Raw genomic sequence first — 15,744 nt, 5'->3', positions numbered from 1 at the left:
AACAGCTCATTTGTAGTCCAGCCCTTCACTTCCTTTCATTGTGACATCACATTGAAAACGCGTCATAAAGCTTGCCAAGTGGCTAGCGGGGTCAGGCACGCCCTCAAACCAAGCTAGTCTGAGCGGAGGCCCTTTGGCTCGACTCGCCTTTGTTTGGGTTTCCGTTGTGGAAATGTTGTACCTGTACCTGCTTCCAGGTACTTTTTTTTGTATCACCTCACCTCCATCGAGGTTCCAAGCGAGCTGAGGGATACTAAAATGTAACGTGAAAACACGACAGACTGCTGATTGGTCAGAGGAATCGTGTACTATTCACTGCATCATCATTGCGCGCGCCAGACAGGCCAGCAACAGAAGGTTTTACAGTTTTTGTATGGAATTTCATCACTAAATACACTTCTGAGAAGTTCTGAGGTGAGAAATCAGCTGAGCAGATTTCGAATATTAACAGTTTTACGAGAAGTGATGGTGGAACAAAAGTGCTTGAATATTGTCGGAGTGGTGGTAGGGGATGCCTGTGCCAACCCGCGGGAGGAGTGTGAGAGGCCGGCTGGCCGCAGCTGGCCGCAGCTGTGGAAGCTGGAAGGGTACTGTCTGCAATGGAAAACGGAGCATGGCTGAGTTGAGTCGAGTATATCGGTTTGCGCAATGGTAGCATTTTTCGGCAAGGCAGCATAGATCGTCAGAACACCGGCAACAGTTCAAAATGTAGTCCTAATGGTAAGATGATGTTGTGTGGTTGTGGACTTGAGTAACTTATACCATCTGCTAGGTGACGGTCGCAGTCTGAAGCGGCTTTAATTTGGATCACACTACCTTGTTTCTTATGACCCGCCCTTCTCTGCTTCTGATTGGCTAGTAGTCCTTACCTGGGAACTCCGCATGTGCAACTCCCAATAAAGATTTTGTACAAGTAAGATGCATCACTCTGTAGCTCAAGAGCGGAGCGTACAACACATAAGGTGAAAAGAGGAGCTGCAGCAATGTGCAGTATGAGAAAAATATGGTGTTTTTTGAAAATTAAACCATGTAAACCTGTTCTGGTACAACCCCTAATTAAGATTTTGAACCTGAAAATGAGCACAATACCACCTCTTTAAGTCACTATCAACAAATAAGGTAACACAGTGGTGACTGGGCCTATGGCCCACTGTGAAAAGTGTTGCAATATTTATATAGTATTACCAACTGGTTGCCGGTGGCGACATTACAGGACAAAATGCTGTATTAAGTTCCTGCTAAACTGAACATTTCCAACAGCTGCAGCTTAACATTAAAAGCATTTAACTGGTCAAACACTAGTTGGCTTTTATGAAGTAGTCAGAAGAAATGCAATGTGTTGGTGAGCACTTACCCCAATCCATAAAAAATTCTGTCATTTGCCATTTTTGACAGTGGATTAGATGAGAAGTCCACTAGAGAAGGTACTGACTGCCTGTGGGTTTACTACTTGTCTTTTTCCTCAATAGCAGCAGTTGGTTAAACAGTCTGTCTGTATGTTCCCGGCAAAATTACCATGGACTTTGGTTTAGGCAATGTTGCCAGAGGATGTTTATCAATGATTCTTGTGACCACCTGTCCCCTTCATCTAGTACCACCAACATGTACAAATTTACCTATGATGATTAAGCCATGTTCTAGGACTATTTACTGCAGGGGTCTCCCTAGGAGATGTTAAAAGCTCTCTGACTTTAAGTGATAACTTATTTACTGTCCCACCAGGGAAACCAAGCAAGTGTTACAAAAACGATACTGTGAACTGGCAGCAAGGCCAACTCATGGTTCAGATTAATTCAAGTGCGTTGAACTCTACAACACTGATCATGGCTCTGACTCTAGTGTGATAAAGATGCCATGGGGTTATTACATTAATGATGTGGCAAGTGCAGTATAAAGGCGTTCTCACACTAGACCCGGTTGCCTTGTCGGAACATGATTATCCCCCCCACCTTTCCCACTGCCCTGCTGGTCTGTGCTTGGACAAGGTATGGAGCACCTAGTGTGAGTACACCACAATTGAGATGTCAAACTCAGAACAATTGTTCATGAATCCCGAATGCCCTATTGAAAATACAAGTTACAGCATCCGTCTGTTTTTAAGCAGACACTGTATGAACGCGGAAGGGGCTTTGAAGAGGGAGCCGTGTGCTTGTATGGATCTACAGTATCTCACAAAAGTGAGTACACCCCTCACATTTATGTAAATATTTGATAATATCTTTTCATGTGACAACACTGAGGAAATGACACTTTGCTACAATGTAAAGTATTGAGTGTACAGCTTGTGTAGCTGTAAATTTGCTATCCCCTCAAAATAACACATCACACAGCCATTAACATCTAAACCGCTGGTAAGAAAAGCGAGTACACCCCTAAGTGAAAATGTCCAAATTTGGCCCAATTAGCCATTTTCCCTTCCTGTTGTAATGGTGCTCGTTAATGTTACAAGGTCTCAGGTGTGAATGGGGAGCGGGTGTTTTAATTTGGTGTTATTGCTCTCACACTCCCTCATACTGGTCACTGGAAGTTCAACATGACAAAGAACTCTGAGGATCTGAAAAAACAATTAGTGCTCTACATAAAGATGGCCTAGGCTATAAGAAGATTGCCAAGACCCTGAAACTGAGCTGCAGCATGGTGACCAAGACCATTCAGCGGTTCAAGAGGACAGGTTCCATTCAGAAAAGGCCTTGCCATGGTTGACCGAAGAAGTTCAGTGCACATGCTCTGTGTCATATCCAGAGTTTGTCTTTTACTATACTGTATACAACTCAAGCACTCCCAGTCTTTTCTCCAGTTCTTATGGATTACCACTTTAAATTTCATTGGATACACTGTATGACAAGCCCACTACAAAACCGGTCATTCATATGACATTATAGTGTCAATTTAAGGGTATGGTATTTCACAGACTCTCACAATAGCAGTGTGAATTGCTGTGTCCTTTTGACATTACCACTAGGGTCACCAAAGAGACATTTCCAATAGGGGCCACTTGAAATGGACTAGCCAATACATTAGCCTACATTTCTGATCCATAAGGCCCTGTGTCCAGAGTTTTTTTTCCTGACACCAGTGTCTTTTTTCAATTCATTGCAATGTGAGCACCACGTTTCTCCAAGCTGGTATAAACGCCAGGAACGTGATAAGGCGCTGAGCGTCTTTTCCGCACTGGGCGCTAAGCGTTCCCCTCCCCCAATTCGCCGAGAGTTGAAAAATGTTCAACTTTGGGAAAAACGCTGTGCTTGTCACTGTCACTTTTTACCCAGCCGCCCAATCACAGTGCAGGAGGGGCGGGACAAACACCGCACCGGGCACATCCGATCATGAACGAAACGATGTGCCTACTCGCTAAGGTGTTTCCTCACCTGCAAAATCTCATGAACCCACGTACGGACAGTCTGTGCCCTCATGTTTCTGTTGTTTTCATGCCTTCTCTTCATGCAGAGCAAGGGCCAGAGCAAGTAGGCCTACGTACTTTGTGGTGACATTTTTACATTCAGTAAAATGAAGTAGGCCACGGAAATTATGTATCAGCAACCACAGCGTCTCGGAAAAAAACAAAAAACAAAACACTGCGCCTACAAAACGCACCCTAGCGCTCCTAGCTAGGTGTTTTCAGAACAGCAGGTGGCGTTTTGAGCTGGTAAAAAACACTTTGGTGGACACAAGGCCCTAATCCCTATTCCATACACTGATTCCTCTCAGAGCACTTTCTATTAACTTGCTGTACTACAATTCCATAAAAATGTAAAGAAAGAAACCAAAACTACACATAGAAGGGACAAGAATATAGAGTTAATGGAATTTCTTTTAACGGTTAAATGGCAGGAAAAGGGAGTTAAAGCAAAAGTAATAGCACATCAGGTAATTTTGCTGTACAATTTTAATGGCACAATTAAAAATCTATTCAGTGACAATGCTATCCTTTCAAATGGAAGATAGAACACATTAAAAGAATTTCAAAAATCACATATTTGCAAGTTAAACAATGACAAATGTAGCAATATGATTGACAACAGCATGGTTAGCCACTAAGAATACAATGAAAAGCAACACATTTATCCTAGCTAGTCAACAATTGATGGGACACCAAGTTAACTACAACGGTAGTCTGTGGGAGAATACTAGGTTAAAACTTGCATTTTACCAATGTCAAACATACATTGTAGTTGTGTCCATTTTTTAAAAAAAAATTCAAAAGTCATTTGGTATGCACCCCACCCAAACCTTATTTCCTGGTTCAAATTTGTTTCTTAAATTCACCAACATACATAATTTTTCTCCTCATGCCAAAGAAAAAAAAAATCTGTATAAAAGTAGTTATGCAAAATAACCCTTACAAACTTCACATCAATTAATAATCCATACAGTAATTCAAATATTTGCATTCAAAAGAGTCAAAAACACTCAACTCCTGAGAGCTTGATTATTAGAAATTACAATAACTAATGGGTTTGACAACATAGCTACCCATTGTTTTCTGAGCCATGAGAAGTCTGGTGCTGAAGAAACGTCTCCAAGCATGAAAATGTCTCGGTGCACTCAGTGCATTCATAAAGAACCTCTGAAGAATGTCCTTTATCATTTGGAGTATGGTCCATATAGTCATCCTCTAGGTCCTCTACATTACCCTTTTCTAGCACATTGTCCCCAATGGAACCAGTGCTGTGACACGTTTGTCCAACATCACATGCATCTCCAGTGCTTGGGTGGTTTTGAAGGTGAAGCTCAAGGGACGAAGAATTCCTGAATTGAGCTGGACACCTGGGGCACTTGCTAGGTTCCTTTTTGTGATAGCGCAAGTGCCGTTGGTACACACACAACAACCCAAATCTCTTTCCACATTCCTGACACTTGTAGTTAACTCGCCCTGCTTTTCCAGATTGCTTCCCCTTTGGATTCTGCTCTGGTGATTCTGTTTGTTCATTGTCAGAAGAGATCTTGGCTTTCTCATCAGGAGAGCTTATGTTTTTCTCACCATTAAGAGAGCTGGGAGCAGACCCATTTTGTGGATTTGTGTATAGGTGTTTCAAACCTGGTTTCTTTTCCAATTCTGCTTTGTGGTACATGGCTATATGCCTTCTTAAATCACAACGCTGTGGAAAATGTCTACCACAAAACACACAGGTGTGCATAGTACCCTTATGGTATCTCATGTGCCGTGATAAACTACTAGAATGATTAAAGACACGATGACAGTGCTTACAAGGATGCAGCTTGCCATTTGGATTAGCCCCTCTTCTACGTCTGCCTTTAGGCGGTATTCTTCGCTTAAAAGTTCTTTGTGATTCTTGATTCATCTGATCTATTTCCTCTTGAGTTTGATGTGTGAGATGATGCTCCTTCAGAGCAGTTAACTTTTGGAAACGATCCCCACATAAACCACATCTGTATGGTGTAAAGGAGTATTCCGTATCAATCTCACCGCTACTATCCCTAAAGATTTTACTATCCCCATTCATAACATCAATAGATGTCCCATTGCTGTAGCAGTTTTCAAGTGGTGTGTCTATGTTCTTTGAATTTGCATCGATTTCGGATGCAAAAGTAGCATCAGCCTCTTTTCCTTTGCAGTGGTACAGTGAATGTGCCTGAAAATCTGACATCCAAAAAAAATTCATCTTGCACTTCCTACAAGGATATGTTTTCTCAAACTTTTTTTCTTGCTTATTCTCAGATTTGCCCAGTGCTGGTGCCTTGGGGGAGGGGTGATTTTCTTTTTGATGCGCATTCAGTGAATCCACTTTAAGAAATCGCTTACCACAATGACCACAGCAGTGAAACCTTTCATTGGTGTGGTCTTGGAGGTGTTTCTTAAGGTCATGTCTACCTTCAAAGATCTTACAGCACAAAGTACATTTGTAACCTCGCTCTGTATTTCGATACTGCTGGTGACGATGTAAACTCTGCAGGCTGTTAAATGATCTGCTACATATTTCACAACGGTAATGGCCCTGACGAGACTTGTCTGAGTTCAAGTCTGATGGCCTTGGCCTGAACACATCTCTATAAGGAGAAGGCTGTGGCCTTAAAGTTGGAGATGCTGGTTTGATAGGGGAAGGGAAATGTGATGGCAGGACTCCTGGAGATACTGGTTTTACAGACGAATGTGACTGTACCAAGCCATCCACAACTGTCAGTGTACCATTTTCTTGTAGCACATATTCTCGAGGGACTTCAAATCCATTGGATGAGCCATCAAAGGAAAATGACTCCAAGGGTCCATGAATGGCCATGTGGGCCAACACATTGGAGTACTGGCTGAACCCATCACCACACTCAGTGCAGATGAAAGTACTTGATTCTCCACCCTGTGTTGAAGAAACAGTATTCACGGATTTCTGCTTTTCCATGTTGAAATTATTTTGTCCATGTGCCGATGGCATCACTTTTCGATCTGCATGCATTAGCAAAACTCTATCCAGGCACCCATAAAATTGGTTTCCATGTGGGAATCAGTATGTCCACACAGACTGGTTCTATAAAGATGTCCTTACGAGCTGAATGTTCACTCTGTTCAGTTTTTCCATGTTGTATCAGGACCTGGGGGATAAAACAAAAGAATTATCAAACCACTGAAGCCCAAATTTGTTTAACAAAAGATTCAGATTGACTGCCACTACAGGTTTAACATGGTGGACTGAACTTGAAAAGGGGTTTTAGTGTGCACTAGATGGAGCTGTTTGACAAAGTTGTCTGTTGAGATGATCACGCACTGTCAAATACAATGGGAAAATTACTAACATTTGGAAGTTCGCTAGCTTGTGGTTAGTGTTTTTGCTGCAGACAAATGTCAGACGTTGGACAATCCAATTTATAGTACCCCAAGCATATTTAAACAGCTTTATTTTGTGGCAATTGTGGCCAGTCATTACCACCCAAAATTTTGATCTGTGCTAATACACACACAATTCTTATTCTGTAGATACTCTATTCAAAAATTACAGATAATTAATAAATGTTTTATTACCAGAATAGTATGCCCAAAATTTAAATTTGAATTAATGAAACACCACATTTGAGCAACACTCATACAAAAACAGTTTAAAAACATATGTTTAGCACAAAGTTCTTTGTACGCAAAATTACATTTATTTATGAAAAATGTTCACTTGTGTGCCCCCTTCAGGTATTCATGCAATCCCGGCAATTGCATGGCATACTGATGATCCATACAATGTCATTTTGATTTGGGTTTAGGTCAGGAGACCTGGCCGGCCAGTCCATCACACCTTCCTTCTTTCTCACGGAAGGTCATGGAGACCCAAGCTGTGAAGGGTATTATCTTGGATTAAGATGAAGTTATCACCATCACTGCCCGCAAACAGTCTGACAATAGGCTCCAGAATTTCATTGCGGTATCTTACAGCCGTTCTACCATCTCTGCTGAACACTTACTGGTCTGTACAACCACCCAAACATCCAGAATACCCATCAATTTCACCAAAGTTGTAGACAGCATATCGCTCTCCCTGGTGTCTCAAAACTCTAATCATTAGTTGAAGCAGTAAACCTGCTCATTTGTGAAGAGTACCAGTCTCAAGTTACGAAGTTGCCAGTTCTGGTGTTCAAGTGAAAAGTAAAATCGTGCAGTGTGGTGTTCTGCATTGAGAATAGGGCTTGTGACCGGTCGTCTGGCTTTCATACAGTTATCATTCCTAACAGTCTGGTTAGATAAGTCAACTCTGGTAGCACGGTGGAAGTCAATTTCCAAGGACAGAGCTGTACTCGATGAGACATGGCGATGAGTGGCAGTCTCGTGTTGTCATACGCAAACGGTCTTGACCCAGTCTTCAGCAGTATTGCCCCGTCTCCTGTAATGTCAGGTCAGCTAGCTGCATAGTTTGCTGACCACGCATGGAGACACAAACCACTCAGTTACTACCCAAACCACCTAACCATCTTTCAGCAGCTGAAATGCTCTGGCATCCTCAGTCTTGTCCAAATGCTGTCTGATACCACCAACGACCATTTCCAGTAATCACAATCCACTCCAGTCAATCATTATTCAGCCCATAGCCTAGATAATTAGCTAATCAAAGTAACAAATTCCATTCCTTAGACTCACTGGCAACTTTATTATTAGGTACAATTATTCAAGTCCATGTTAACACAAATAGATTATCAGCCAATCACATAGCAGCAACTCATTGCATTTAAGCAAGTAGACATGGTCAAGACAACTTGCTGAAGATCAAATAGAGAATCAGAATGGGGAAGAAAGGGGATTTAAGTGACCTTAAACGTGGCATGATTGTTGGTGCCAGACAGACTGGTCTGAGTATTCCAGAAACTGCTGATCTAATGGGATTTTCACGCACAACCATCTCTAGGATTTACAGAAAATGGTCCGAAAAAGAGAAACTATCCAGTAAGCGGCAGTTGTGTGGACGAAAATTCCTTGATGAAGTCAGAGGAGAATGGGCACACTGGTTTGAGATGACAGAAAGGCAACAGTAACTCAAATAACCACTTGTTACAACCAAGGTATGCAGAATACCATCTCTGAACACACAACACATCGAACCTTGAAGCAAATGGGCTACAGCAGCAGAAGACCACACCGGGTGCCACTCCTGTCAGCTAAGAACAGGAAACTGAGGCTACAATTCGCTCACCAACATTGGACAAAAGAAGATTGGATAAACGTTTCCTGGTCTGATGAGTCTCGATTTCAGCTGTGACATTGAGATGGTAGGGTCAGAATATTTTTCTACACTTTGGGCCCAAGTACCAATGAAGCATCGTTTAAATGCGACAGCCTATCTGAGTATTGTTGCTGACCATGTCCATCCATTTATGACCACAGTGTACCCATCATCTGATGGCTTCTTCCATCAATATAATGCACCATGTCACAAAGCTTTAATCATTTCAGACTGAAATGACAATGAGTTTACTGTACTCCACAGTCACCAGATCTCAATCCAACAGAGGGGATGTGAACGGGAAATTCGCATCATGGATGTCATCCATCCACAACCGCTTATCCTGCGTACAGTACTGCCGGGGGGGGTGGAGCCAATCCCAGCTTACATCGGGTGAAAGGCGGCCAGGTCAGGCCCACACAGACAAACAACCATGCACACACGCACACCTAACAATCTAGAAACCAATTAACCTAGTCTGCATGTCTGTGTATGCATGTCGGTGGGAGGAAGCCGGAGCGTCCGGAGAGAACCCATGCAGACACTGGGAGAACATGCAAACTCCACACAGGAAGGACGGGACCGGGGTTCGAACCTACGACCTTCTTTCTGTGACGCAACAGTGCACCACCACTGCACCGCCCATGGATGTGCAGATCATGTCAATAGGGGGTCAACCCGCTACTAGCAAGGTGTACCTAATAAACTGGCCGGTGAGTGTATATGGGTATGTTCACACAGCCATTCCTATAGGCACTGTCTTCATGCTTTAGACAATTCAAACATGAACTCTTCTGTACCTAAACTAATCCCCTAATCACAAACTAACTTTTGTGGTAGACCAGATGTGCGATTCTAAAAACTATGTTCCTTTAAGTAGTGCATTTTGGTAAAGTTCCATTTTAAAGCCTTGTTAGGACAAGTGTTTCCCCTCTACTGTGAGCATGTGTGCCTTTTTCTCTTTCAACCCCAGTACACCAGTGACTGTCCCTTTAACCACCTAGGCCTATTCAGTTCATGGCTGCTTAGAACAAGAAATAGGCTATTGTCTTTAATGTACTTAAACATGAGGGTGTCTACATCAGCGGGGGTACTGCCTTTTAATTTTCCAATTCTCCGCCTAGTATAGACATGGACATTCATACTGAACTTACAGCACGATCTCAGCTAGGAAAATCTACAACTAATGCTTCCAAGGCATGATTTAATGATACGACTCCTGTCCCCGTACAGTATGATGGGGCATTATTAATTTGCTATTGAAAGGTGGTGAGGTGACTCAAACTAATGTTCATGACCTATTTGTCATCCCTATGCACACTGTCACTGACAGGTCATAGCTTCTAGACCCAGACGTACATTGTTCATGGCTGTGAATATCACTTCTGTCTTTGAAGACAAAACTGGTTTGAAAATTGTCTCAGCTTAGCTAGGCTATATTGATGATAGCTAAGTTATACTGATGACAGCCCACTGGGAAGAGGCCTCCTGAATAGGTTGTGACGAGGTCGTGCATGTGATTATGTGGCAAACTAGGGTGCACCCTAGCCCCTTCTGTTGTTCAAAACATGATCCAGGATTTTATCCCACTCCTCCAACTCATCTGACAGCAAACAGCCACATGGTGCATAGACAAAAAGGGATTTGAGCAGGGCAGCAGTGAACATGGACAGTGGCAAAAAACCTGAAGAATTTAAGGAGTGCTTGGAACTTTACTTTTCCATGCACTGAAATCGAATCTGAGTGGGTATTATTAAAAAATGCCCTATGCTTTGTCTTGTAATGTTACTGGTGCTTCACATTGCCACTTTTAATAAATCGCTATGGTCTGCCTGTGGGAAGGACAAACATATAGAAGTCTATCCATTCTTGATTAAAAGCTCTTTTCTCTGTCTACTTCTCTCATTTGAGCATGCCATGTGAAATTACATCCGAGTTGCTTATTTCGCCAACTGTCTTTCAGCTGTAAAGCAGGGGTGGGCAACTGGCGGCTTTAGGGATGCATGCGCCCCCGTCCTCACTCAGTGCTGCCTGCAAGTCAATTTCTAAATATCATAAAAAAAAAATTTTCCACAAGCATTGAAGGCAAGCAGGCCATTTTTTAAACCACATTTGAATTGGATTCCAAATGTAATTATTATTTCTAGCGACAGAGGGCGCTGCCTCAAAACACAGGAGGCCCATAACCAAGCAACTGCTTGCACATGGTCTTGTCTCGGTGTCTCCAGGCCTCTTCCGCAGTGACACACAGAGAGAAATAAGTGGCCAACAACGAAAACTGGACCAAGAGAACCGTGCCTTCCAAGCAAGATAGGAAACAGGTTATCGTTTTTCAGAATGTGTTCAGTGTGCCTGGAAACAAAATCAGCCATGAAGGATTTCAACTTGAAATGAAAAAAAGGAAGTACATCGGAGCTGCCAGAGTGTGGTGCATTCCAGTTGTACTGGGAAGTTGGAATTTCTGAGTTCTCAGTCATATTTCAGCTGGAATAATTTAAGTCGGATTTCCCGTTTCTGAAAGCCGGGAGAACCGCACTATCCCTGTCTTTGTGATCCAAGATGGCTGCTCTGTGTAATAACAGTTAGTGAAAGATGTGTGCCTCATAGAAATGGTCGTACACAATGTACTGTCAAACTGCTGTCTGGTCTTGTTGCAACTGTGCAACAAGTGCAAAAATACCGCATAATGCATTTTTATCAACCAGCATTGGTAACAATGGCTAACCTGGCTAGTTGTAAATAATGGCTGGATGAGCAAGGTTTACCAACTTGTTAACTGGAACATGGTCAACTCAGGTATGATGTCATTCCCAGCTCCAACTTCTGAGGTAAATGGAACGCGGCTTTCGACAGAGCCTTTTTACCAAAGCCGCAGCTACACAGGAGTCCTCTCTCGTGGCATCTTAAGCCTCGACTATACTCTGGAGCGGATGCGCACACGGACAGCTGTAGACACTACGAATGCGGACTACTTCTGTAAATACTACTTTCTGGAGTCAGCTTGGCAGACTTGTTCCACACATGCGCAGTAGATGGGTGCCCAAGTAGTGTAGTTGGCAAGTGGACCTGTCCGCACAGAGCCTATGCGTACCCCCGCTAATGATTTTTTTCGTCAAGCGGATGTTGTTGACGTGTGGTTAATTTGTCATCTTGTGCTAAATAATACATGTGGGCCTCCATTTGTTCAAATTTCTCTTTTCTTACTTTGAAAACCAGTTGACTACTACAACAACAACCACCATTACTTGTTCTTCTTTGTACGTATTCAACGTAGTGACAAAATGCGCACTGAAGAGCTGTTTATTTGGGCTACTGTAAAAACATGGCAACTTCCATGTAAAAGGACAGTGTATGTATGATAGAAGTGGCTCATTCTAAGGTAATAAAACATAGCCTAATGGTTCATTATGTAAGGTCTTTATACACCACTGAAAACATAGTTATGTATATTATATTGCATTTCTGTCAATAGTTCCTCCTAAATATAGACTCCGAACCTTTAAGCTAACTCTTAACAGACCATCACCAAGCTGAACATGCCCAATTTCAAGATGCTACAAAAGGCAAAGCAGCTCAAACTAAAGCTAGTAAAAAGCGTAGAGCCAGGCACAAGCCAGCAGCCTCTGCTAACTTTCATTGGTATCAGCATAAAAAGGCCAAAGCCATTATGAGGAAAATCTTGGAATTCACAGCATTAGAAATCCAACTATCTTCGGTTGTCGACGATAGGTTTCAGAAATTTTCCCTTTGCCCAAGATATACAATACCAAGTATGTGATACTTCCATGTGTGGCATAACTTGAATTGTTTAATCTCGTGTCAGGCCACACATGCAGCCTGCTACAAGCAGATTCCAAAGCACCAATCAGTTTTACAACTGACATCTAATATAAGCTTGATGGCAATGTTGGGCCTGACTGCTGAGCTGGTGGATGAAGAGTTCAAGCAACACCAAGTCTTTCTACAAAAAATGTCAGGGTCTAACAATGCTGCCAAGCCAACAGTGACATTTGGCACAATGTTGCAATGGTGGGAAATGGATGAGACCAGGTGCCATGTGATGTTGTGAGACAACACTAAAATATATGACTGAAACACTGGATGAGGGCAACTTAGCGAGATTGTATGTTAATAAAAAATAAAAATAAAAAATGGGCAATGCAATTTTTCTTAATGGAAAATTAATTTATATTCAATTGTGTTCAAATTTCTTTTGTCAATTCTCTCTCTCTCTCTGATAACTGGAATGGCCAAGAAAATACTCTACTTCTGAATGGTCTTTTCATCTGTTTTTTTTGGTGATGGGTAGAGTAGGGATTTCTGGCACAACATCACCAACTTTCAAAAAAGGTCCACAGAGGAGGGAAATAGTCTTGGGAGGTCAAAACTCCAGCAACACGTGGTATTAAAGACCAATTTCACCACGAGACTGAAGTGTGATGTTTTGGTCTGTCGCCTTCACCCGAGATCTCGGGCACCAAAACCTGAAATTATAGATAACCCAAGCCGAAATGCGTTTGTTCCACAAATAGGTTTTTCTTTCTACTGCAAGTGTTGCTAGAATTCTGACCACTGACTTGTTATCGGTAGCCTGGCACTAGTAGCATCACAGGTACTGTAACCGGAACTGAGCTAGGATGCCTTTTCTTTTTTAATGTCAAATCTTCTGTAACTACGGAACAGACAATCTCAGAGTTCTACAGTTCGACCATTTTACGGCGATACCATCGGCGATGGTTGAGCAGGCATCGTGATTGTAAAACCCCGCCCCCAGGCAAAAAAAAGCTAATTTTTTCAAATAATACCGCCCAGTGACAGCAGGTTTTAATCACCACGAACATTATAAGTTTTAAATATACTTCGCATCTTCCTCGGAATTCTTTTCCCCAAACTCAGACACACAAGAGGCCTACAACCCAGGCAAACACACCGGCTTGCCCCTCGCCCGTCTACTCTGATGCCATCGTCCATCCCAATGTTTCAATATGGACATTGTCCGATGAAAATTTTGTAGACATCGCCTAACCCTAATGAGTTGTTGAAACTCTGGCAGGTATAAAGCCAGCTAGTCATCGGAGCACTGTGAGAGTTCCCGGTGGGCAGGTCGCTTGGTGGCCGCTTGAGCAACTCGTATCAAAACAAAGAGATGTCAGCAGCTGGAGCGGTGAGACAGAAGAGAGCAGGGAGAAGATAAGGAGGTTGTGGGTTTCGCTAGCTGGCTATTTAGCTATATCAGGTGCCTTTTGTTCAACTTTTCATAAAATAGATGTGCTTGTCAGTTTCACTTTTCCTCAACTGACCAATCACAGCCTAAACTTTTAAAATGTTGTACTCCTGTATGAATGGTTCTGATTACTGATGAGATAATGTTAGTAGCAATAACAAATTGAGACCAATGTAGGCCATTTTTCTTGCAAAAGGATTTAATGAATGAAAATAACTCACAAATATGAAACTACTGTCCGACTGGAATGAATATTATACCTGTGGTGAGATATATAGTATATTACATAAAATTACAATGCAAAATTTAATTATTAATATATTAACATACTACATACATACAGTAGACTATTAGAGTAAAAATTTAATTTTATCTAATGTCATAATAATAACAACTAATACACTCACTTAAACTAGTTTCTCCTCCTTGTTGTGTGAAAGAGCCTCTGTAGTGGAAAGATGCAGATTTCCACTGCACTGTGTGCCAGTATGCGCTCCTTCTAGCCTCCTGAGAGCAACCCGCTCCCCTTGTTCTGTTTTACTAAAGTGATTGTAAAGTGTGATTTAACCTTCATCTTATTAACGGCGTAGCCTATGCGTTAATACTGTCCAATAGTCTTGTTTACATTAGGTGTGGGTTGTTTGGGAGCTGCTGATGTATCATGAATCCGTCCCTGGTTCAAAAACTACATAAGCACCAATCACAGTAATGTTTTTTTGTGATGAGTGATCAGTGTTTTAAAAGTGGTTTTCAATGTAACTTTTTCAAAAAAAAAAATCTGTTTCAATACTTTCAAAAGCTTTGACAAATGTTTAAGGCCTCTAATGGTTTCACACCCTTGTTGAACACAGAGAAGGAGCACACACGTAATATAAACATGTATATAAGTTTGTAAAACTGTTACTTGAAATTTTTTTTACTGTGCTCCTAAAGTTTTCATTTAGGAGCACATGTGCTCCTTGGGAAAAACCTTATCGTAGAGCCCTGCATCATGTTTACACCAGCATGCCCAGCGTACGTGAATGGCCACTTGATGTGCATTTTGAGTAGTTTTAGTATAGACAGAGATCATCTCTGATAAGCAGCTAAAAACACTGGTGTATACGGAGATTGTTTACATTTTAAAACGTTTTTTTAACTAAAATGGAGTAGTGTAGATGTGGCCTGATCTGGCTGGCATGATACACTGATAAGACCTTACATATAGATCATTTTGAGTAATTTTTTACTCAGGGCAAACTGAACTGAGAACGTCGCATACAGAACAAATACCCTGTACCGAGCAGTTGCATGTATGCAATGAAAGCTTATGGAATATTTCCTGATAATATTGCCTAGAGGAAGCATATATAAAGTGAAGAGGATTGGTCCGAGGACAGATCCTTGAGGAACTCCATGACTAACTTTGGCATGCATGGAGGACTCATCGTTAACATGTACAAACTGAAATCGATCTGATAAATAGGACTTAAACCAGCTTAGAGCGGTTCCTTTAATGCCAATGAAATGTTCCAGTCTCTGCAATAGGATCTGATGGTCAATGGTATCAAATGCAGCACTAAGATCTAATAAAACCAGTACAGAGACAAGTCCTTTGTCTGATGCAATAAGGAGGTCGTTAGTAATTTTCACCAGTGCTGTCTCTGTGCTATGATGAGCTCTAAATCCTGACTGAAAATCCTCAAATAAACTATTGCTTTGTAGAAAGTCACACAGCTGCTTAGCAACTGCTTTCTCCAGAACCTTAGAGAGAAAAGGAAGGTTAGATATAGGTCTATAGTTGGCTAAAACATCCGGATCAAGTTTGGGCTTTTTCAGAAGAGGTTTAATTACAGCTACTTTAAAGTACTGTGGTACATAGCCTGTTGA

At 41.9% G+C, this 15,744-nt stretch overlaps 1 protein-coding gene across 1 annotated transcript in view; it reads right to left on the bottom strand.

Annotated features, from left to right (window-relative positions):
* Positions 1 to 3,868: 3,868 nt before the first annotated feature.
* The window catches only part of si:dkeyp-84f3.5 (uncharacterized protein LOC334144 homolog), a 15,948-nt gene continuing 4,072 nt past the window's right edge, over positions 3,869 to 15,744 (bottom strand). Inside the window, exon 2 of the mRNA XM_046044188.1 lies at positions 3,869 to 6,546. Coding sequence (XP_045900144.1) covers positions 4,470 to 6,410 — 1,941 coding nt within the window. The 5' untranslated portion in view covers positions 6,411 to 6,546 and the 3' untranslated portion in view covers positions 3,869 to 4,469. The remainder of the gene's footprint in view (positions 6,547 to 15,744) is intronic.

This window comes from Micropterus dolomieu, linkage group LG03 (genome assembly GCF_021292245.1).
Source record: "Micropterus dolomieu isolate WLL.071019.BEF.003 ecotype Adirondacks linkage group LG03, ASM2129224v1, whole genome shotgun sequence".
Taxonomy (NCBI): domain Eukaryota; kingdom Metazoa; phylum Chordata; class Actinopteri; order Centrarchiformes; family Centrarchidae; genus Micropterus; species Micropterus dolomieu.
Note: the sequence above shows the minus strand (reverse complement) of the source record. Positions and strands in the feature narration are given on the sequence as shown.